This window comes from Anomaloglossus baeobatrachus, chromosome 5 (assembly GCF_048569485.1).
Source record: "Anomaloglossus baeobatrachus isolate aAnoBae1 chromosome 5, aAnoBae1.hap1, whole genome shotgun sequence".
Lineage (NCBI taxonomy): Eukaryota > Metazoa > Chordata > Amphibia > Anura > Aromobatidae > Anomaloglossus > Anomaloglossus baeobatrachus.
Genome location: NC_134357.1, coordinates 447122674 through 447147409, shown reverse-complemented (window position 1 = coordinate 447147409; position 24736 = coordinate 447122674). Strand labels below are relative to the sequence as shown.

General features: G+C 53.1%; 1 protein-coding gene across 1 annotated transcript in view; it reads right to left on the bottom strand.

Moving 5' to 3' along the window:
• ZNF512B (zinc finger protein 512B) overlaps positions 1-24736 on the bottom strand; it is a 113848-nt gene that overhangs the window by 49105 nt on the left and 40007 nt on the right. Inside the window, exons 11-12 of the mRNA XM_075350469.1 lie at positions 9817-9915; positions 9564-9731 (exon numbers count right to left, since the gene is read on the bottom strand). Coding sequence (XP_075206584.1) covers positions 9564-9731; positions 9817-9915 — 267 coding nt within the window. The remainder of the gene's footprint in view (positions 1-9563; positions 9732-9816; positions 9916-24736) is intronic.

Here is a 24736-nt window from a genome sequence, read left to right as displayed (position 1 = left end):
GTCTCCCAATAGGAGCTAGAAGAAAAGGAATTTACGGTAAGTAACAAAATTCCCTTCTTCTTCGGCGCTCCATTGGGAGACCCAGACGATTGGGACGTCCAAAAGCTGTCCCTGGGTGGGTAAAGAAATACCTCATGTTAGAGCTGCAAAGACAGCCCTCCCCTACGGGGAGGCAACTGCCGCCTGCAGGACTCTTCTACCTAGGCTGGCGTCCGCCGAAGCATAGGTATGCACCTGATAATGTTTGGTGAAAGTGTGCAGACTCGACCAGGTAGCTGCCTGGCACACCTGTTGAGCCGTAGCCTGGTGTCGTAATGCCCAGGACGCACCCACGGCTCTGGCAGAATGGGCCTTCAGCCCTGATGGAACCGGAAGCCCAGCAGAACGGTAGGCTTCAAGAATTGGTTCTTTGATCCATCGAGCCAGGGTGGCTTTTGAAGCCTGCGACCCTTTGCGCTTACCAGCGACAAGGACAAAGAGCGCATCCGAGCGGCGCAGGGGCGCCGTGCGGGAAATGTAGATTCTGAGTGCTCTCACCAGATCCAACAAATGTAGATCCTTTTCATACCGATGAACTGCATGCGGATAAAAGGAAGGCAAGGAGATATCCTGATTAAGGTGAAAAGAGGATACCACCTTAGGGAGAAACTCCTGAATGGGGCGCAGCACTACCTTGTCCTGGTGGAACACCAGGAAGGGAGCTTTGGATGACAGTGCTGCTAGTTCAGACACTCTCCGAAGAGACGTGACCGCTACCAGAAATGCCACTTTCTGTGAGAGTCGAGAAAGTGACACATCCCTCAGGGGCTCGAAAGGCGGCTTCTGGAGAGCAACAAGGACCTTGTTTAGATCCCACGGATCTAACGGCCTCCTGTACGGAGGTACAATATGACACACCCCCTGCAGGAACGTGCGCACCTTAGACAGTCGTGCTAGACGCTTCTGAAAAAACACGGATAGTGCCGAGACTTGCCCTTTAAGGGAGCCGAGCGACAAGCCCTTTTCCAACCCAGATTACAGGAAGGAAAGAAAGACAGGTAACGTGAATGGCCAGGGGGATACTCCTTGTGCAGAGCACCAGGATAAGAATATCTTCCACGTTCTGTGGTAGATCTTAGCAGACGTGGGCTTCCTAGCCTGTCTCATGGTGGCAACGACCCCTTGGGATAATCCTGAAGACGCTAGGATCCAGGACTCAATGGCCACACAGTCAGGTTCAGGGCCGCAGAATTCCGATGGAAAAAACGGCCCTTGGGACAGTAAGTCTGGTCGGTCTGGTAGTGCCCACGGTTGGCCGACCGTGAGATGCCACAGATCCGGGTACCACGACCTCCTCGGCCAGTCTGGGGCGACGAGTATGACGCGGCCGCAATCGGATCTGATCTTGCGTAACACTCTGGGCAAGAGTGCCAGAGGTGGAAACACATAAGGGAGCCGGAACTGCGACCAATCTTGCACTAAGGCGTCTGCCGCTAGAGCTCTTTGATCGCGAGACCGCGCTATGAAGGTCGGGACCTTGTTGTTGTGCCGAGACGCCATTAGGTCGACGTCCGGCACCCCCCAGCGGCGGCAGATTTCCTGAAACACGTCCGGGTGAAGGGACCATTCCCCTGCGTCCATGCCCTGGCGACTGAGGAAGTCTGCTTCCCAGTTTTCTACGCCCGGGATGTGAACTGCGGATATGGTGGATGCTCTTTCCTCCACCCACATCAGAATCCGCCTGACTTCCTGGAAGGCTTGCCGACTGCGTGTCCCTCCTTGGTGGTTGATGTATGCCACCGCTGTGGAGTTGTCCGACTGAATTCGGATCTGCTTTCCTTCCAGCCACTGCTGGAAGGCTAATAGGGCAAGATACACTGCCCTGATTTCCAGAACATTGATCTGAAGGGTGGACTCCTGCTGAGTCCACGTCCCTTGAGCCCTGTGGTGGAGAAAAACTGCTCCCCACCCTGACAGACTCGCGTCTGTCGTGACCACTGCCCAGGATGGGGGCAGGAATTATCTTCCCTGTGATAATGAGGTGGGAAGAAGCCACCATTGCAGAGAGTCCTTGGTCATCTGAGAAAGGGAGACTGTCCTGTCTAGGGAAGTTGTCTTCCCGTCCCATTGGCGGAGAATGTCCCATTGAAGTGGGCGCAGATGAAACTGCGCGAACGGGACTGCCTCCATTGCTGCCACCATCTTCCCTAGGAAGTGCATGAGGCGCCTTAAGGGGTGCGACTGACCCTGAAGGAGAGACTGCACCCCTGTCTGTAGTGACCGCTGCTTGTCCAGCGGAAGCTTCACTATCGCTGAGAGAGTATGAAACTCCATGCCAAGATACGTTAGTGATTGAGTCGGTGCTAGGTTTGACTTTGAAAAGTTGATGATCCACCCGAAAGTCTGGAGAGTCTCCAGCGCAACATTCAGGCTGTGTTGGCATGCCTCTTGAGAGGGTGCTTTGACAAGTAGATCGTCTAAGTAAGGAATCACCGAATGTCCCTGAGAATGCAAGACTGCTACCACTGCCGCCATGACCTTGGTGAAAACCCGTGGGGCTGTCGCCAGACCAAATGGCAGAGCTACGAACTGGAGATGGTCGTCTCCTATCACGAAACGTAAAAAACGTTGGTGCTCTGTAGCAATCGGCACGTGGAGATAAGCATCTTTGATGTCTATTGATGCAAGGAAATCTCCTTGAGACATTGAGGCAATGACGGAGCGGAGGGATTCCATCCGGAACCGCCTGGCGTTCACATGCTTGTTGAGCAGCTTTAGGTCCAGAACAGGACGGAACGAGCCGTCCTTTTTTGGAACCACGAAGAGATTGGAGTAAAAACCTTGTCCTTGTTCCTGCAGAGGAACAGGGATCACCACTCCTTCTGCTCTTAGTGAGCACACCGCCTGCAGAAGGGCATTTGCTCGGTCGGGATGTGGGGAGGTTCTGAAGAACCGAGGCGGAGGATGAGAACTGAATTCTATCCTGTACCCGTGAGACAAAATGTCTGCTACCCACCGGTCTTTGACCTGTGGCAGCCAAATGTCGCAAAAGCGGGAGAGCCTGCCACCGACCGAGGATGCGGAGGGATGAGGCCGAAAGTCATGAGGCAGCCGCCTTGGAAGCGGTTCCTCCGGTTGCTTTCTTGGGGCGTGAATGAGCCCGCCAGGAATCTGAGCTCCTTTGCTCCTTCTGAGTCCCTTTGGACGAGGAGAATTGGGTCTTGCTGGAGCCTCGAAAGGACCGAAACCTCGACTGCCACTTCCTCTGTTGAGGTTTGCTCGATCTGGGCTGGGGTAAGGAGGAGTCCTTACCCTTGGACTGTTTAATGATCTCAGCCAATTGCTCACCAAACAGTCTGTCTCCAGATAGTGGCAAGCTGGTTAAACATTTCTTGGAAGCAGAATCTGCTTTCCATTCCTTTAACCACAAGGCTCTGCGCAAAACGACAGAGTTGGCAGACGCCACTGAGGTACGGCTCGTAGAGTCTAGGACAGCGTTGATAGCGTAAGTCGCAAACGCAGACATTTGCGAGGTTAGGGACGCTACTCGCGGCACTGCTGGACGTATGATAGAGTCCACCTGTGCCAGGCCAGCTGAAATAGCTTGGAGTGCCCACACGGCCGCGAATGCTGGAGCAAACGACGCGCCGATAGCTTCATAGACAGACTTTAACCAAAGGTCCATCTGTCTGTCATTGGCATCTTTAAGTGAAGCCCCATCTTCCACTGCAACTATGGATCTAGCCGCAAGCCTGGAGATTGGGGGGTCCACCTTTGGACACTGGGTCCAGCGTTTGACCACGTCAGGGGGAAAGGGATAACGTGTATCCTTAAGACGTTTGGAGAAACGCTTATCTGGATAAGCATGATGTTTCTGGACTGATTCTCTGAAGTCAGAGTGGTCCAGAAAAGTACTCAATTTACGCTTAGGATACCGGACATGGAACTTCTCCTGCTGTGCAGCTGCCTCCTCTGCTGAAGGGGCTGGGGGAGAAATATCCAACAGTCTATTGATGGCCGCTATAAGGTCATTTACCATAGCGTCACCATCAGGGGTATCTAGATTGAGAGCGGTGTCAGGATTAGATTCCTGATCACCCACCTCTGTTTCCTCATACAGAGCCTCGTCTCGCTGAGACCCTGACCAGTGTGATGACGGCGAGGGTCTTTCCCAGCGAGCCCGCTTAGGCTGCCTGGGACTGTCATCCGAGTCAGAGTCTTCAGCCTGTGATGCCTGGGACCCCCTTGAAGTACGGATTAGTTCCAACTGAGGGGGACCAGGGAGCATAGACACAGCAGTGTCCATGGTCTGAGAAACTGGCCTGGACTGCAAGGTTTCCAGGATTTTTGTCATAGTCACAGACATCTTATCAGCAAAAACTGCAAATTCTGTCCCCGTCACCGGGGCAGGGTTCACAGGCGTCTCTGCCTGGGCCACTACTACCATAGACTCTGGCTGCCGAAGTGGCACAGGGATGGAACATTGCACACAATGGGGGTCATTGGAACCTGCCGGTAGATTAGCCCCACATGCGGCACAAGCAGTGCATACCGCCTGTGCCTTGGCACCCTTGCGTTTTGCGGATGACATGTTGTTGTCTCCTCAGAGCAATGTAGGGTATAAGCCAAGAAGCGACAGTACAGTGCAATATAAATATATATGGTACAGGGAAAAAATGCACCAAATAACACTGTGGCACTAGTGGGGCCAGCACTTATGTGCAGCTTACCGCCCGCATAAACGCGGGTGTGTGGTCGCCAGAGTCCCTTGTCTGAGTCCCCCAGAGCCTGTGTCCGTTCTCCAGCCAGACTGCATGCAGGAATGGCTGCCGGCGTCCTGTGGAGAGGGGCGGGCCCTGGGCGTGTTGAGACCAAGAGCGTGAAACTTGCGTCCCCACTGTGCCCAGTGAGAGGGCTGGAGTATGTAAATAAGACTCCAGCCCTCGGCGCTGGCTATAGAACAGCGTCTCTCCCTTTCCCTGATTGACAGGGTGGGGGCGGGAACGAAGCAGAGCTAGGCCGCAAAAGCCGGGGACTAGATTTATGAGCGCTGCCGCCGTAAAAGCGCGGGCAGCGCGAGTCCCCGGCGCACTACAAGTCCCAGTGGCGTCGCCGCTCCCGGAGCGGCCGGCGCGGTAGTTCCCAAGACATAAAATCACTCAGCTAAGCTGCAGTGACTCTAACCCGAGCGCGCAGCGCTAGTGCCCCCGGCGCACTAGCACACCCAGCAAGCCTGGAGTGTGCGTGGCCTGTCTGTGCGGGGACACAGAGTACCTGAACGTTGCAGGGCCTTGTCCCTGACTGTACTCAGCTCCTCCAGCAGGGTCTCTGGGTCTGTGGATGGAGCTCGGCCTCAGGGTTTGGGGGCCGGTAAGATCCCACTTCCACAGAGCCCCTCAGGGGCATGGGGAAGGAAAGCAGCATGTGGGCTCCAGCCTCCGTACCCGCAATGGGTACCTCAACCTTACAAACCGCAAGTGGGGTGAGAAGGGAGCATGCTGGGGGCCCTATCTGGGCCCTCTTTTCTTCCATCCGATAGAGTCAGCAGCTACTGCTGACTAAACAGTGGAGCTATGCGTGGATGTCTGACCTCCTTCGCACAAAGCAGAAAACTGGTGAGCCAGTGATCCCACTGGGGGTGTATAGCCAGAAGGGGAGGGGCCTTACACTTTTTAGTGTAATGCTTTGTGTGGCCTCCGGAGGCAGTGCTATACACCCAATCGTCTGGGTCTCCCAATGGAGCGCCGAAGAAAATCTGTTTGGCGGCTGAATAGAATTCTATTCTGTAGCCGTGGGAGATGGTAACCCACACCCACTGATCGAAGACGTGTTGAAACCACACGTCGCCCAAGAGGGAGAGCCTGCCACCGACCAAGGACGTTACTGGCGCGGCCAGATAATCAAGAGGAGGCTGCCTTGGTGGCAGCAGCTCCTGCCGACTTAGGACGCGGCTTCATGCGCCAGTTGGTTTACGGACCTTGGCTGAGTTAGTGGACGAGGCCGAGGGCTTAGAGGACGACCAGTTAGAGGAAACGAAAGGAACGAAACCTCGACTGGTTCCTGCCCTGGAAGGATTCCTGGGTTGTGGCATGGAAGTACTCTTCCTGCCAAAAGCTTCCTTAATAATTTCATCCAGTTGTTCACCGAATAGACTGGTCCCAGCAAAAGGGAGTCCAGCAAGGAACTTCTTAAGAAGCATCTGCCTTCCACTCTCGAAGCCACAGGAACCTGCGGATAGCGAGGGAAGTAGCCGAGGCCACCGCAGTGCGGTGACAGTCTCCAGCTATAGGATGAAAAGACTGAAGCCTGGAAGTTAAGGCAACCAATTCGGGCATAAAGGCCCTGGTGAGGGAATGCATCTCCTCCCGAGAAGCAGAGATGGCTTTGAGAGCCCGCACTGCTGCAAAAGATGGGGAGAACGAGGCCCCTGCCGCCTCATATATAGATTTGGCCAGAAGGACAACCTGGCGGACAGTGGGATCCTCAGAGAGGTGCCGTCAGCCACTGATACAACTGTCCGGGCTGAAAGTCTAGACACCGGAGGGTCCACCCTTGGTGAATGAGCCCACTCCTTGACCACCACTGGTGGAAGGGGGAAACAGTCATCAGAACCACGCTCTGGGAAGCGTCTGTCAGGACAGGCTCTGGGCTTGGTCACAGTGACCTTAATGCTGGAGTGGATAAGGAACACACTCCTTGTTCTCTTAGGCAAGGTATACTGATGCTTTTCTGCCAAAGAGGGGAGCTCCCCTGATACATGCGGATTGAGGTCCAGTACAAATATAATGGACGCAATCAAATCATTAGCATCTGCGTCACTTTCGGACAGATCAATGGGGTACATGGAGAGCGTCCGAGCCCCCAGTAAGGCATCCTCCTTGTCCTGCGAGTCAGCTCGTGAATCAGAGCCGCGGGGCGAGGAGGGAAAGGGGACCCTGCGTCTCCATTTTAGGAGGACGGGCTCCCAGATGAAGAATCCTCTGTGAGCTTTGCTGAGCGAGCCGTAGCAGCAGAAGCGCCCTGAGAAGGGGGCTGATGCATGCTCAGCAGTGTCCGGGACAGCTGTCCCCTGGATAGAGGGATTCTACCCCGGAGCCGGAGCAGCCGGAGGGACCACTGGGGATAAGCCTCCAGGCTGAGGCACCACTATGTCAGAGCAGGCATCACAATGTGGTTATGTGCTCGGTACAGACAGTACGAGTCAACATGCGGTGCATAATAAAAAACAGCCTTGCAGCCCTGCACTGATATAAGACATGCTGCAGAAGTGGGGGCTCTGTCTAGAAAGACCCCCAGCAGAGTATATAAACAGAGTATATAAGCAGCAGCACAACCAGAGGTTGTGGCTTGCCAGACCGTTTAACATAACATCTCTGTGCCCTCCAGATTCCCCAGAAGTGGGGGCTTTTCGGAAAAAAAACCCCAGCAGAGTATATAAACAGAGTGTATAAGCAGCTGCACAACCGGAGGTTGTGGCTTGCCAGACTGTTTAACATAGGGGCATCTCTGTGCCCTCCAGATCCCCCAGAACTGGGGGCTCTGTCCCAGGCCCCCATTTGTCACAATGTGTTTGCAGACATTGATCTCTGTGCCCTAGAACGCTGAGAAAATGGCGTCCGCAGCGAGGAGAGGGGGCGGCGCCTACTCTGAGAGCAGGACGGAGGGCAAATGAGGCATACAGGGGAGGGAAGCTTTCCTCAGTGAGGAGTGTCCCTTCCCTGTGCTGAGCAGCCGGTGGGCGGAGCCACCCTGTCTCACTGCACTGACTGACATAGAATCGAAACTAGGCCTCAGGCGAAGCCGGGGCCTAGATTTAAACATGCGGCCAGCGTGCAGGCACCATCGGCGCGGTTCTCCAGTGAAAACTGGAGAACCGGCCGGAAATGTTAAAACATACATATAACACATTCTCCCCCACAAATAAAGTACAAGGGACCCCTAGAAAGACCACTTTCTGTGGTAATAACGTCTCAGTACTTAGCTTGAGACGCAGGTGCCAGGTCCCTGGGGGGTCATCGCTCCGTCCGGCAGGATCCTGAACAGGGCTGCGGATGGAGACCGGTCTCCTGCAAAGCAGTGAGAACCGTGATGGCTCCCACTTCAAACCAGAGCCCCAAGCGATGGCGAAGGAGCGCGGCATGTGAAGGCTCCAGCCCTGAAATCAACCTTAACAGCACCGCCGACACAGTGGGGTGAGAAGGGACATGCCGGGAGTCCAGATTGGACCCGCTTTTCTTCCAAATCTTTGAAATCAAAAATCAGAGGATGCATGTGTGTGTGTGACCTCCTGAACACAAAGCATTGAACTGGTTGGATTTGTCATCCGGGGAGTGTATATGCTCGGAGGGAGGAGCTACACTTTTAGTGTAGTACTTTGTGTGTCCTCCGGAGGCAGAAGCTATACACCCCATGGTTTGGGTCTCCCATAAGGAACGATAAAGAAAGCAACGTTTTGCAACTTATTTGACCGTTATTATGGAGATGTAATGATGTCACTGCTCGATTGGGGTCATGTAATTTGTGCTGTAGGCAGCAAACCTTTTTGTCTTATGGCGACTGTGCATGGAAAATATGAGACACTGGTCATAACATGTCATCTCACCTCTGCTGGAGGGCTGCGATTTCCTTCCATTTATTACCATGTTTATAATGAAACAGTGGCTTATATTATTTTGGCTCCAGAAGATGCTTTAGGAGTCTAGGGTTTATTTTTGGGGGATGTCTTATATTTTGCAGTGGTTTCAGTGACTGGGCCGCCCGTTAATGAACAAAATTAATATTCACCCTTCCCATACCCACCCCTCTGCCAGCGTCAGTGATTGGAACTTGTGTTACTAAAATAATGACTATTCACACCCTTTCCCGTACTTGGTCACATCATGTAGTCGCACGTCTACACCTCATCTTTAGATTTGAATATTCGCTGCATGATTGGGTTCATCACAGAGTGTTGTGCCATGAAATGAGCAGATGACTCCCCCCCTTCTGTTCCCACGAGGTGTTTCATTGGTACAAAAGTTGCAGCGGCGTATCCCTCCTCCCTCCCTGTCTTTTATTCTTGGTTTTACACAGGAGAAATTTTCTGCTGACGGAGGAGATAAACAGAAAATCTACTGATGAGGTAATTGCAGGTCAGACAAGCAAATATGTTTATGTGGAAGTCGAGGAAGACAACCACCTTTAGGTTTTATGGTGCGGTCATCATTTTGTTGGCTTACTAAGAATTTATTTTTTTATAGGAAAGTAGCAGACTGTGGTTCTCCATTTTCATTGCCTTTCAGGCAACTCCCTAGTCACCAGATAAACTGCCTGGAATAATAGAAAATATTGGAAAGTAGACAGGAGGCGATGGAGTTGCAGTCACTATCTCGATTAGTCAATGTATGAGAATGTGCGCTGTGAGAGGGGAGAGGGAGCTGCCAGGTGGAGACAACTACATTCTTTACATGATGAGTCCATAGTAAAGGGACTAGTGTATAAGGTAATAATATTAATAAAGTCACAAGTATTAAGTGGGTATCTCAAGTAATCAGACAGTGGACAAGAACACACAAGTGGAAGTCATTTTCAGGGCTGTCACTCACCGCGCAGTGCTCAGAGCGCACATGGTAATCCCTCCCAGCTTTGGACTGGTAAGCCTTGTTACACTGGGGGCAGGAAAAGTGCAGCTTCTCCCGGTCACATTGCTGTGTGCCACAACGCTGGGTGTGGTATTGATATCCCATCAAGCTGGAGAACGTGGCTGAACAATTCTGGGATCACAGAAGGACAAACATAGTGATGCTGCTACTTCTGTGCAGCTGACAGGATCACACAATATTATAGTTAGCTGCATACCAGCTTAGGACAGCGCAATTTTCCCATCTGCTTCAACATTTTCCTTAGGCGTTCCCGCTCCCTGGGATCTTCCAGTGGGTTACCATCAGGACTGGAAGACTAAGGAAAGCGGAAATTATAAGAATGTAACAACAGTTATCCTGCCTTACCACTAAAGACACGTTACACCACCAGGTCTGTCTAGCTTAAATCTCCCAACATTTCCCATTATTTCAGTGTCTTCATGGAGCTTGCTCTGGTTAGTTTTATTATTAGACTTGCAATATTTATACAACTAAGCTGCCAGGGTGTGTCTATTACCAAGCTTGCTGACTGTTTCCAATTACTGGGAGGATTGTGATTGCAGTTCTGGAGTATAAGACAGGATGGATCTCAGGATCAGTACAGGAAAAGGAATGTATGTACACAGTGACTGCACCAGCAGAATAGTGAGTGCAGCTCTGGAGTATAATACAGGATGTAACTCTGTATAAGTACAGGATATGTAATGTAATGGAATGTATGTATAGAGAGACTCCACCAGCAGAATAGTGAATGCAGCTCTGGAGTGTAACTCAGGATCAGGGTGTAACTCAGGATCAGTACAGGATAAGTAATATAATAGATGTACATAGTGACTCCACCAGCAGAATAGTGAGTGCAGCTCTGGAGTATAATACAGGATGTAACTCAGGATCCGTACAGGATAAGTAATGTAATGTATGTACACAGTGACTCCACCAGCAGAATAGAGAGTTCAGCTCTGGAGTAAAAAACGGATTTTTGTGTACTCACCGTAAAATCGTTTTCTCTTAGCCATCATTGGGGGACACAGGACCATGGGTGTTATGCTGCCTATCCATAGGAGGACACTAAATAGATGCAAAAAGCATTAGCTCCTCCTCTGCAGTAAACACCCCCTGGCCAGGCCAGGCAACCTCAGTTTCAGTACACAAGCAGTAGGAGAAAAAAATAGTAAAAACTTATCTCAACGGAGAAACATGAGAAAAAAGAGTCATAACCAAATAAGGTACTGAGAGAACCAAGGCCAACAGGGCAACAGGGTGGGTGCTGTATCCCCCAATGATGGCTAAGAGTAAACGATTTTACGGTGAGTACACAAAAATCCGTTTTTCTCTGACGCCTCATTGGGGGACACAGGACCATGGGACGTCCTAGAGCAGTCCATGGGTGGGAAAAATAAAAGAAGACAACACAACCCAAGGACTAGGAACCAGTCCCAGACAGCCTGGAGCGCCTACTGAGAGAGGTGCTCTACTGCAGTTTGCAGAATTTTCCTACCCAGATTTGCCTCAGCTGAAACCTGGGTATGGACTCTGTAATGCTTTGAAAACGTATGTAGGCTAGACCAGGTCGCAGCCTTACACACCTGTTCCACTGAAGCCTGATGCCGAATGGCCCACGAAGCGCCAACTGCTCGCGTGAAATGAGCCCGCAGCCCACTAGGAATGGGCTTGAGTTGCAAGCGGTAGACTTCCTGGATCGCAGAGCGAATCCAGCGAGCCAGAGTCGCCTTTGAAGCTGCCTGTCCCTTCTTAGGCCCCTCAGGAAGACGAACAAAGAGTCCGTTTTCCTAAAGGGGGCTGTCAGATATGTATTATCTGAGAGCTCTGACGAGGTCTAACGAATGCAGAGACCTTTCCACCCTATGAACTGGGTGTGGACAAAAGGAAGGCAGAATAATCTCCTCGTTCAAATGAAACGGGGTAGAAAAACCGGAAGGGGGCGCAGAACCACCTTGTCCTGGTGAAAAATCAGAAAAGGCTCGCGGCAAGAGAGTGCTGCTAGCTCCGAAACCCGTCTGATGGACGTAATTGCCACCAGGAATGTTACCTTCCAGGACAGAAGAGCAAGTGAGGATTCCTTGAGAGGTTCAAAGGGGGACCTCTGGAGACCGTCCAGAAAGAAGGGAATTTTGTTTACTTACCGTAAATTCCTTTTCTTCTAGCTCTAATTGGGAGACCCAGACAATTGGGTGTATAGGCTATGCCTCCGGAGGCCGCACAAAGCATTACACTCAAAAGTGTTAAGCCCCTCCCCTTCTGCCTATACACCCCCCGTGCTCCCACGGGCTCCTCAGTTTTGGTGCAAAAGCAAGAAGGAGGAAAAAGAATTATAAACTGGTTTAAAGTAACTTCAATCCGAAGGAATATCGGAGAACTGAAACCATTCAACATGAACAACATGTGTACACAAAAAAACAGGGGCGGGTGCTGGGTCTCCCAATTAGAGCTAGAAGAAAAGGAATTTACGGTAAGTAAACAAAATTCCCTTCTTCTTTGTCGCTCTATTGGGAGACCCAGACAATTGGGACGTCCAAAAGCAGTCCCTGGGTGGGTAAAATAATACCTCGTAAGAGAGCCGTAAAACGGCCTCTTCCTACAGGTGGGCAACCGCCGCCTGAAGGACTCGTCTACCTAGGCTGGCATCCGCCGAAGCATAGGTATGCACCTGATAGTGCTTCGTGAAAGTGTGCAGGCTCGACCAGGTAGCCGCCTGACACACCTGCTGAGCCGTAGCCTGGTGCCTCAAAGCCCAGGATGCGCCCACGGCTCTGGTAGAATGGGCCTTCAGCCCTGAGGGAACCGGAAGCCCAGCCGAACGGTAAGCTTCGATAATTGGCTCCTTGATCCACCGAGCCAGGGTTGATTTGGAAGCCTGTGACCCTTTACGCTGGCCAGCGACAAGGACAAAGAGTGCATCCGAGCGGCGCAGGGGCGCCGTACGAGAAATGTAGAGTCTGAGTGCTCTCACCAGATCTAACAAGTGCAAATCCTTTTCACATTGGTGAACTGGATGAGGATAAAAAGAAGGTAAGGAGATATCCTGATTGAGATGAAAGGGGGATACCACCTTAGGGAGAAATTCCGGAACCGGACGCAGAACCACCTTGTCCTGGTGAAACACCAGGAAGGGAGCTTTGCATGACAGTGCAGCTAGCTCAGACACTCTGCGAAGTGAAGTGACTGCTACTAGAAAAACCACTTTCTGCGAAAGGCGTGAGAGAGAAATATTCCTCATTGGCTCGAATGGTGGTTTCTGAAGAACCATCAGCACCCTGTTCAGATCCCAGGGTTCTAACGGCCGCTTGTAAGGAGGGACGATGTGACAAACCCCCTGCAGGAACGTGCGTACCTGTGGAAGTCTGGCTAGGCGCTTCTGGAAAAACACAGAGAGCGCTGAGACTTGTCCCTTAAGGGAGCCGAGCGACAAACCCTTTTCCAGTCCAGATTGAAGGAAGGACAGAAAAGTGGGCAAGGCAAAAGGCCAGGGAGAAATACCCTGAGCAGAGCACCATGACAGGAAAATTTTCCACGTCCTGTGGTAGATCTTGGCGGACGTTGGTTTCCTAGCTTGTCTCATAGTGGCAATGACGTCTTGAGATAACCCTGAGGACGCTAGGATCCAGGACTCAATGGCCACACAGTCAGGTTGAGGGCCGCAGAATTCAGATGGAAAAACGGCCCTTGAGATAGCAAGTCTGGTCGGTCTGGTAGTGCCCACGGTTGGCCGACCGTGAGATGCCACAGATCCGGGTACCACGACCGCCTCGGCCAGTCTGGAGCGACGAGGATGACGCGGCGGCAGTCGGCCCTGATCTTGCGTAACACTCTGGGCAACAGTGCCAGCGGAGGAAACACATAAGGGAGCTGAAACTGCGACCAATCCTGAACTAAGGCGTCTGCCGCCAGAGATCTGGGATCTTGAGACCGTGCCATGAACGCCGGTACCTTGTTGTTGTGCCGGGACGCCATGAGGTCGACGTCCGGCACCCCCCAGCGGCAACAAATCTCCTGAAACACGTCCGGGTGAAGGGACCATTCCCCTGCGTCCATGCCCTGGCGACTGAGATAATCTGCTTCCCAGTTTTCCACGCCTGGAATGTGAACTGCGGAGATGGTGGAGGCCGTGGCTTCCCCCCACAGCAGAATCCGCCGGACTTCCTGGAAGGCTTGCCGACTACGTGTGCCGCCTTGGTGGTTGATGTATGCCACCGCTGTGGAATTGTCTGACTGAATTCTGATCTGCTTGCCTTCCAGCCACTGCTGGAACGCTTTCAGGGCAAGATACACTGCCCGTATTTCCAGAACATTGATCTGAAGCGAGGACTCTTGCTGGGTCCACGTACCCTGAGCCCTGTGGTGGAGAAAAACCGCTCCCCACCCTGACAGATTCGCGTCCGTCGTGACCACCTCCCAGGATGGGGGTAGGAAGGATTTCCCTTTCAATAATGAAGTGGGAAGAAGCCACCACCGAAGGGAAGCTTTGGTCGCCTGCGAGAGGGAGACGTTCCTGTCGAGGGACGTCGGCTTCCTGTCCCATTTGCGTAGGATGTCCCATTGAAGAGGACGCAGGTGAAACTGCGCGAAAGGAACTGCCTCCATTGCTGCCACCATCTTCCCCAGGAAGTGCATGAGGCGCCTCAAGGTGTGTGACCGACCTTGAAGGAGAGATTGTACCCCTGTCTGTAGTGACCGCTGCTTGATCAGCGGAAGCTTCACTATCGCTGAGAGGGTATGAAACTCCATGCCAAGGTATGTCAGCGATTGGGCCGGTGTCAGATTTGACTTTGGAAAATTGATGATCCACCCGAAACTCTGGAGAGTCTCCAGGGTAGCATCGAGGCTGTGTTGGCATGCCTCTAGAGAGGGTGCCTTGATCAACAGATCGTCCAAGTACGGGATCACCGAGTGACCCTGAGAGTGGAGGACCGCTACTACAGTAGCCATAACCTTGGTGAAAACCCGTGGGGCTGTTGCCAGGCCGAACGGCAGTGCCACGAACTGCAGGTGTTCGTTCCCTATGGCGAAGCGCAAGAAGCGCTGGTGCTCTGGAGCAATCGGTACGTGGAGATAAGCATCTTTGATATCGATCGATGCAAGGAAATCTCCCTGGGACATTGTGGCGATGACGGAGCGGAGGGATTCCATCCGGAACCGCCTGGTCTTTACGTGTTTGTTGAGAAGTTTCAGGTCCAGGACAGGTCGGAAAGACCCGTCCTTCTTTGGGACCACAAACAAGTTGGAGTAAAAACCGTGGCCCTGTTGCTGAAGAGGAACAGGGACCACCACTCCTTGTGCCTTCAGAATGCCCAGCGCCTGCAGAAGAGCCTCGGCTCGTTCGGGAGGCGGGGATGACCTGAAGAATCGAGTCGGGGGACGAGAGGTGAACTCTATCTTGTAACCGTGAGACAGAATGTCTCTCACCCAACGGTCTTTTACCCGTGGCAGCCAGGTGTCGCAAAAGCGGGAGAGCCTGCCACCGACCGAGGATGCGGAGTGAGGATGCCGAAAGTCATGAGGAAGCCGCTTTGGTAGCGGCACCTCCGGTGGTCTGTTTAGGACGTGACTTAGACCGCCATGCATCAGAGTTCCTTTGATCTTTCTGAGGCCTTTTGGACGAGGAGAATTGGGACCTGCCCGCGCCCCGAAAGGACCGAAACCTCGACTGCCCCTTCCTCTGTTGGGGTATATTCGGTTTGGGCTGGGGTAAGGATGTATCCTTTCCCTTGGATTGTTTGATGATTTCATCCAAACGCTCGCCAAACAATCGTTCGCCAGAAATTGGCAAACTGGTTAAGCGCTTTTTGGAAACAGAATCTGCCTTCCATTCCCGTAGCCACAAGGCCCTGCGGAGTACCACCGAATTGGCGGCTGCAACCGCCGTACGGCTCGCAGAGTCCAGGATAGCATTAATAGCGTAAGACGCAAATGCCGACGTCTGAGTGGTTATGACGCCACCTGTGGCGCGGACGTGCGTGTGGCTGCGTCAATTTGCGCTTGACCTGCTGAGATAGCTTGTAGCGCCCATACGGCTGCGAATGCTGGGGCAAAAGAAACGCCGATAGCTTCATAGATGGATTTCAACCAGAGCTCCATCTGCCTGTCAGTGGCATCTTTGAGTGAAGCCCCATCTTCCACTGCAAGTATGGATCTAGCTGCCAGTCTGGAGATTGGAGGATCCACTTTGGGACTGAGTCCAACCCTTGACCACGTCAGGGGGAAAGGGATAACGTGTATCCTTAAGGCGCTTCGAAAAACGCTTATCTGGACAAGCATGGTGATTCTGGACTGCCTCTCTGAAATCAGAGTGGTCCAGAAACATACTCGATGTACGCTTGGGAAACCTGAAACGGAATTTCTCCTGCTGGGAAGCCGACTCCTCCGCCGGAGGAGCTGAGGGAGAAATATCCAACATACGATTGATGGACGCAATAAGGTCGTTCACTATGGCGTCCCCGTCTGGAGTATCAAGATTGAGAGCGGCCTCAGGATCAGAATCCTGATCAGCTACTTCCGCGTCATCAACCAGCGATTCCCCTCGCTGAGACCCTGAACAATATGATGATGTCGAGGGAAAATCTAAGCGAGCTCGCTTAGTCGGTCTGGGGCTGGGGTCTGTGTCAGAACCCTCAGCTTGGGATCCATGAGATACCCCGGGAGGACATTGTTGGTCCAGCTGAGGTGGGCCAGGGATAATCAACAGAGTCCCTGTGCTGAGATACCGGTCTGGACTGCAAGGCTTCCAGTATCTTAGCCATAGTCTCAGAGAGTTTTGCAAACTCCGTCCCTGTCACCTGAACAGTGTTAGCAGGTGGCTCCCCCTGGGCCCCCCTAGCAGAGGCTCTGGCTGAGTAAGTGCCACAGGGGCCGAACAGTGCCTACAATGAGGGTCAGTGGAACCTGCCGGTAGCGGGGTCGTACATGCGGCGCAGGCAACATAATAAGCCTGTGTTTTGGCACCCCTGCCTTTCGTGGGCGCCATGCTATTATCTTCCCTGAGCAACACAATAGGGTATATAGCCAGAAATCAACTGTGCACTATACGGTGTAAAATAAACATATAATGTTACACTACTGCACAATGGGGCTAGCACCACAGGTGCTGCTTACCACCCGCTTAAAGCGGTTGTGAGGCCACCAGAGTCCCTGCCTGGGTCTCCCAGATTTTGTCCCCCTCTGCAGCGTCCGAGGAGCTGACAGGAATGCGTCCTGAGGAGAGGAGAGAGCCGTGGGCGTGACCCAGAAAGAGCGGGAACTGGTGCCTGCACTGTGCACAGTGAGGGGAGTGGAGTATGCAAAGCATGCTCCAGCCCTCAGTGCTGCTCGTTCTGTGCAGCGTCCCGCCCTTCCCCTGCCTGTCAGGGCTGTGGGCGGGAGGAAAGGAAACTAGGCCGCAAAAAGCCGGGGACTCTAGTAATAAACGCGGCCGTCGTAAAAGCGCGGCCGGCGTGAAAGTCCCCGGCGCACTACAAGTCCCAGCCGCGCCGCAGTTGGCAGCGGCGGTCAGTGCGGCAGTCCCTATACATAAACACACTCAGCAACGCTGAGTGTGTAATGGCACATATTAACCCGGTCAGCGCCGCGGTCCCCGGTGCACTAGCACACCCAGCAAAGCTGGAGTGTTGCTGTGCGCGGTCCCCACGGGGACACAGAGTACCTCCAAGTAGCAGGGCCATGTCCCTGAACGATACCCGGCTCCTATCCAGCAGGCTCCACAGGAGTTGTGGATGAAGCACGGTCTCCTGTGCCTGGAGACCGATAGGATCCCACTTCCACCAGAGCCCTGAGGGGGATGGGGAAGGAAAACAACATGTGGGCTCCAGCCTCCGTACCCGCAATGGATACCTCAACCTTACAACACCGCCGACAAGAGTGGGGTGAGAAGGGAGCATGCTGGGGGCCCTATATGGGCCCACTTTTCTTCCATCCGACATGGTCAGCAGCTGCTGCTGACCAATCTGTGGAGCTGTGCGTGCGTGTCTGACCTCCTTCGCACAAAGCAAAAAACTGAGGAGCCCGTGGGAGCACGGGGGGTGTATAGGCAGAAGGGGAGGGGCTTAACACTTTTGAGTGTAATACTTTGTGCGGCCTCCGGAGGCATAGCCTATACACCCAATTGTCTGGGTCTCCCAATAGAGCGACAAAGAAAAGATTGAGGTCCCATGGGTCCAGCGGCCGTTTGTACGGGGGAACTAGATGGGAAATGCCCTGGAGGAAGGTCTTGACCTGCGGTTTTTGAGCCAGGCGGCATTGGTAGAAGATTGAGAGCACTGAGACCTGCCCTTTAAGGGAATTGAGAGCCAACCTGCAGAAAATCGAGAATTCTGGGGATGGCCAGAGGAAGAGGTTGGACGTTAGTTTTCCTGCACCATGAAAGGAAGATTTTCCACGTACGGTGGTAAATGCGGGATGAAGCAGGCTTTCGGGCGCTGATCATGGTGGAGATAACCGCGGGGGAGAATCCTGCTCTTGTTAATACCCAGGTCTCAATGGCCATGCTGTCAGCTTCAGGGCTCTGGAGTTCTGATGGGAAATGGGCCCTTGGGTCAGCAAGTCTGGGATGTCTGGAAGGCGCCACGGTACGTCTACGAGCATTTGTACAAATTCGGCGTACCAGGTGCACCTGGGCCAGTCCGGTGCTATCAGTATCACCGGGACTCCCTCTGCCTTGATTTTCCTGATTACCCACGGCAGCAGAGGTAGAGGTGGAAATATGTAAGGCAGGCGGAAGTGGTGCCAGGAGCAGACTAGAGCATCCGCGCTGATGGACTGCGGATCGCGTGACCTGGCTATGAACGCGGGTACCTTTGCGTTCAACCTTGAGGCCATTAGATCCACGTCTGGTGTACCCCAGCGAGTGCAGATGTGTAGGAACACTTCTGGGTGGAGAGACCACTCTCCGGCGGCCAGGCCTTGGCGACTTAGAAGTCTGCTGCCCAGTCCTCTACTCCGGTATGTGTACCGCTGATATCACTGACCCTGTCTATTCGGCCCAGCTGAGGATCCTGCGGGCCTCGAGATAAGCTGCCTTGCTGCAGGTGTCCCCCTGCCGATTGACGTAGGCTACAGCGGTCGCATTGTCCGATTGGACTCGAATCTGATGACCCGCTAACAGAGCGCAGAACGCCCTGAGCGCAAGGAAGATCGCGCAGGTTTCCAGGATGTTTATGGGTAGGGAAGACTCCTGGAGCATCCAACGTCCTTGAGCAGTGTGCTGCCGGTACACTGCTCCCCAGCCTAGGAGGCTGGCGTCCGTGGTCAGGACCAGCCAGTTCACTGGGAGAAAAGATCTCCCCTTCGATAGGGATGAGGACCGAAGCCACAAGCGGAGTGCGTATCTGACTGAAGGCGTCAGGTGAAGATGTCTGTCCGGGGAGAAGGGGCTCTTGTCCCAGGCCGCTAGAAGGGCTAGCTGCAGTGGGCGAAGGTGCAGTTGAGCAAAGGGTACTGCTTCCATAGCCGCCACCATCCTGCCGAGCACCTTCATGCTGAATCGAATGGAGCGAGACGGAGGACGTAGAAGGCAGCGTACCGCTCATTGAAGAGCGATCGCCTTGTCCAGGGGGAGATAGATCAAGCCCCGACGGGTGTCCAGGGACATGCCCAGGAAGGTGATGGATCATGATAGGATCGGGGATGATTTGTCTAGATTCACTACCCACCCTAAGCAGGATAGGGTGTCCACGGTGATCTGTACACTGGTTGAGCAGTCGCGGAAGGAGGGGGCCTTGATGAGGAGGTCGTCCATGTAAGGGAGAACGACTACTCCCCTGGCGTGAAGGACGCTCATGGCGGCCACCATGACTTTGGTGAAGACCCTTGGTGCGGTGGCAAGGCCAAAGGGTAGGGCTACGAATTGAAAATGGGAGTCCTGAACTGCGAAGCGGAGGAACTTTTGGTGATCTGGAGCGATGGGTATGTGCAGGTACGCATCCTTGATATCTATGGAGGCGAGGAATTCCCCTTCGACCATGGATGCAATAATGGACCTTAGGGACTCCATTCTGAATCTCCGTACGTGCACATGTTTGTTTAGGTGTTTGAGGTCCAGGATGGGTCGAACTGACCCATCCTTTTTGGGGACCACAAAGAGGTTGGAATAAAAACCCCTGAACTTCTCGTCGTCCGGGACGGGTATTATCACTCCTGCTGTTTGGAGCGAGTTGATTGCTGAGAAAAAGGCCTCGCGTCGTTTTCGAGTCTTTGGGGAGTTTGAGAGAAGGAACCGACTCGGGGGTCTGGTCCGAAATTCTATGTGGCAACCGGAAGACACAAGGTCTTGCACCCATTTGTCGTCTGAGGCGGCAGCCCAGATGTGTTGAAAGAGCCGCAGTCGACCTACTACAATGAATGTGTCTTCCGGGGTGCCAAAGGAGTCATGAGGGGGGAAAACGTCGTGGACGAGTCTTCCTAGTCCTGGACTGTTTCGGTGTCATGACGAAGTGGGTTTCGGGGAGAGCTGAGAAGGTCGATCCCTGCGTAGTCCACGGCTAGTGGCGGGGGAAGAGCGGGATGTCGACCAACCAAATGAGTTCTGAAAGGAACGGAACGAGGACTGTGGACGTCTGGTGAAGGTCGTCCTGGGCTTCAGCTGGGGAAGGGAGGTACTTTTTCCTCCCGTGGCGTCAGAAATGAGCTTGTCCAGACGTTTGCCAAACAATCGGTCTGGAAAGAAGGGAATTTTGTTTACTTACCGTAAATTCCTTTTCTTCTAGCTCCAATTGGGAGACCCAGACAGTGGGTGTATAGCTACTGCCCTCTGGAGGCCGCACAAAGAACTACACTTAAAAGTGTAAGGCCCCTCCCCTTCTGGCTATACACCCTCCCGTAGGAGTACAGATTCCTCAGTTTTAGTACCAAAGCAAGAAGGAGGAAAGCCAATAACAGTTTCAAAAACAAATTCAATCCGATAACACGATCGGAGAACTTAAGAAACAACATGAACAACATGTGCACCCGAAAAAACGAAACCCTAAGAACAAATAGGGCGGGTGCTGGGTCTCCCAATTGGAGCTAGAAGAAAAGGAATTTACGGTAAGTAAACAAAATTCCCTTCTTCTTTTTCGCTCCTAATTGGGAGACCCAGACAGTGGGACGTCCAAAAGCAGTCCCTGGGTGGGTAAAAAGATACCACATGAACGGGCTGTCAGACAGCCTCTTCCTACAGGTGGGCCACCGCCGCCTGAAGGACCTGTCTACCTAGGCTGGCATCTGCCGAAGCGTAGGTATGCACTTGATAGTGTTTGGTAAACGTGTGCAGACTCGACCAGGTAGCCGCCTGGCACACTTGCTGAGCCGTAGCCTGATGCCGCAATGCCCAGGACGCACCCACGGCTCTGGTAGAATGGGCCTTCAGTCCAGATGGAATCGGAAGCCCAGCAGAACGGTATGTGTGAAGAACTGGTTCCTTGATCCACCGCGCCAGGGTGGATTTGGAAGCTTGCGATCCCTTATGCTGACCAGCGACTAGGACAAAGAGCGCATCAGAACGGCGTAGGGACGCCGTGCGAGAAATGTAAATCCTGAGTGCTCTCACCAGGTCCAACAGATGTAAACCCTTTTCAAATTGGTGAACTGGATGCGGACACAAAGATGGCAAAGTGATATCCTGATTGAGATGAAAGGAAGAAACCACCTTGGGAGAAAACTCTGGAATTGGACGCAGTACTACCTTGTCTTGGTGAAACACCAGGAAGGGAGATTTGCAAGATAACGCCGCTAGCTCGGACACTCTTCGAAGAGACGTGACCGCCACAAGAAAAACTACCTTTTGTGAAAGCCGAGAAAGGGGAACCTCTTTCAAAGGCTCGAAAGGCGGCTTCTGGAGAGCAATGAGAACCTTGTTCTGATAGATCTTAGCTGAGGATGGTTTTCTAGCCTGTCTCATTGTGGCAACAACCTCATGAGATAAACCTGAGGCCGCTAGGATCCAGGACTCAATGGCCACACAGTCAGGTTCAGGGCCGCAGAATTCAGATGGAAAAACGGCCCTTGAGACAGCAAATCTGGACGGTCTGGTAGTGTCCACGGTTGGCCTACCGTGAGATGCCACAGATCCGGGTACCACGACCTTCTTGGCCAATCTGGAGTGACGAGTATGGCTCGATGGCAGTCGGACCTGATTTTCCGGAGAACTCTGGGTAACAATGCTAGAGGTGGGAACACATAGGGGAGTCGGAATTGCGACCAATCCTGAACCAAGGCGTCTGCCGCCAGTGCTCGGTGATCGTGAGACCGTGCCATGAAAACTGGGACCTTGTTGTTGTGCCGTGACGCCATCAGATCGACGTCCGGCGTCCCCCAGCGGCAACAGATCTGCTGAAAAACGTCCGGGTGAAGGGACCATTCTCCTGCGTCCATGCCCTGGCGACTGAGAAAGTCTGCTTCCCAGTTTTCCACGCCTGGGATGTGAACTGCGGATATGGTGGACGCTCTGCTTTCCACCCACGTCCAAATCCGTTGGACTTCTTGAAAAGCTTGGCGACTGCGTGTTCCCCCTTGGTGGTTGATGTACGCCACCGCCGTGGAATTGTCCGACTGAATCCGAATCTGCTTGCCTTCCAGCCATTGTTGGAAGGCTCGCAGGGCAAGATAGATTGCTCTGATTTCCAGAACATTGATCTGCAGGGTGGACTCTTTCAGAGTCCACATCCCCTGAGCCCTGTGGTGGAGATACACCGCTCCCCACCCTAATAGGCTCTCCCATTGTAGAGGGCGCAGATGAAACTGCGCGAACGGGACTGCCTCCATTGCTGCTACCATCTTTCCTAGGAAATGCATGAGGCGCCTCAGTGAGTGCGACTGGCTCTGAAGGAGAGATTGCACTCCAGTCCGTAGCGAGCACTGCTTGTCCAGTGGAAGCTTCACTATCGCTGAGAGAGTATGAAACTCCATGCCAAGATAAGTCAGAGATTGGGTCGGGGTTAGATGAGACTTTGGAAAGTTGATAATCCACCCGAAACTCTGGAGAGTGTCTAGTGCCACCTTCAGACTGTGTTGGCATGCCTCTTGAGAGGGTGCCTTTATAAGCAGGTCGTCTAGATACGGGATGACCGAGTGACCCTGCGAGTGCAGAACAGCTACTACTGCTGCCATGACTTTGGTGAAGACCCGGGGGGCTGTTGCCAGACCGAAAGGTAACGCTACGAACTGCAGGTGTTCGTCGTGTATGACGAAGCGTAGGAAACGCTGATGCTCTGGTGCGATCGGCACGTGGAGATACGCATCTTTGATATCTATTGATGCTAGAAAATCTCCTTGAGACATTGAGGCTATGACGGAGCGTAGGGATTCCATCCGGAACCTTCTGACTTTTACGTGTCTGTTGAGCAACTTTAGATCCAGGACGGGCCGATACGATCCGTCCTTTTTTGGGACCACAAACAGATTGGAGTAAAAACCGTGACCTTGTTCCTGAAGAGGGACGGAGGTCACCACTCCTTCCGCCTTTAGAGCGGCCACCGCCTGCAACAGAGCATCGGCTCGGTCTGGTGGTGGAGAAGTTCTGAAGAAACGAGTTGGCGGACGAGAACTGAACTCTATCCTGTACCCGTGAGACAGAATATCCCTCACCCAACGGTCTTTGACGTGTGACAGCCAGATGTCGCCAAAGTGGGAAAGCCTCCCACCGACCGCGGGTGTGGGAATCGGAGACCGCAAGTCAGGAGGACGCCGTCCTGGCAACGGTTCCTCCGGCTGTCCTTTTTGGGCGTGACTGAGACCTCCAAGAATCTGAGCGTCTCTGGTCTTTTTGAGTCTTTTTTGACGAGGCGAATTGGGACCTGCCCGGTCCTCGAAAGGACCGATAACCAGACTGACCCTTCCTCTGTTGGGGTCTGTTTTGTCTGTGTTGCGGTAAGGATGAGTCCTTACCCTTGGAGTGTTTGATGATTTCATCCAAACGCTCTCCAAACAATCGGTCACGAGAAAAAGGCAAATTGGTTAAGCACTTCTTGGAATGAGAATCTGCTTTCCAATGTCTCAACCACAGGGCCCTACGCAAAACAACGGAGTTGGCTGACGCCACTGCCGTGCGGCTTGTAGCGTCAAGAACAGCATTAATCGCGTACGACGCGAATGCCGCCATTTGCGAGGTCAATGGTGCTACCTGCGGGGCAAATGCACGTGTGACGGAGTCAACTCGCGCAAGCCCGGCTGAGATAGCTTGGAGTGCCCATACGGCTGCAAAAGAAGGCGCTAATGACGCTCCAATCGCTTCATAGATGGATTTCAGCCAGAGCTCCATCTGCCTGTCAGTGGCATCTTTAAGTGCCGCTCCATCTTCAACTGCAACCAAGGATCTAGCTGCAAGCCTGGAAATTGGAGGATCCACTTTTGGACACTGGGTCCAACCCTTGACCACCTCAGGGGGAAAAGGATAGCGTGTATCTTTAAGCCGTTTAGGAAAACGCCTTTCAGGATAAGCGTGGGGTTTCTGGATTGCGTCTCTAAAGTCAGCGTGGTCCAGAAAAGTGCTTAAAGTACGCTTAGGGTATCTGAAATGGATTCTCTCGTGCTGCGAAGCTGACTCCTCCACAAGAGGAGCTGGTGGGGAAATATTTAACATCTTATTGATGTTAAATATAAGATCATTAACTACGGCGTCACCATCTGGTGTATCTAGATTGAGAGCGGTCCCAGGATCAGAATCCTGATCAGTTACGTCCGCCTCATCACCCATAGATTCATCTCGCTGGGATCCTGACCATTGAGATGAATGTGAAGGCCCGTCATAGCGAGCCCGCTTAGGCTGCCCGGGGCCATCGTCCGAGTCAGAGTCTTCACCCTGAGGTGTATATGCCCGTCCCGGAGCTTGGAGCTGAGGGGGACCAGGGGGCAATGATTGCACAGTGTCCGTGGCCTGAAGTACAGGCCTAGCTCGCAATGTGTCAAGAATTTGTGACATAGTGAGAGACATTCTGTCAGCAAAAGCTGCAAACTCAGTTCCTGTCACCTGGACAGCATTCACAGGTGGTACACCCTGGGTCACGTCCAGCAGAGGTCCCGACTGTGCAAGCGCCGCAGGGGCCGAGCACTGCACACAATGGGGGTCCGTGGAGCCTGCCGGTAGAAAAGTCCCACATGCGGTGCAGGAAGCATATAATGTCTGTGCCTTGGCACCCTTGCGTTTTACGGAC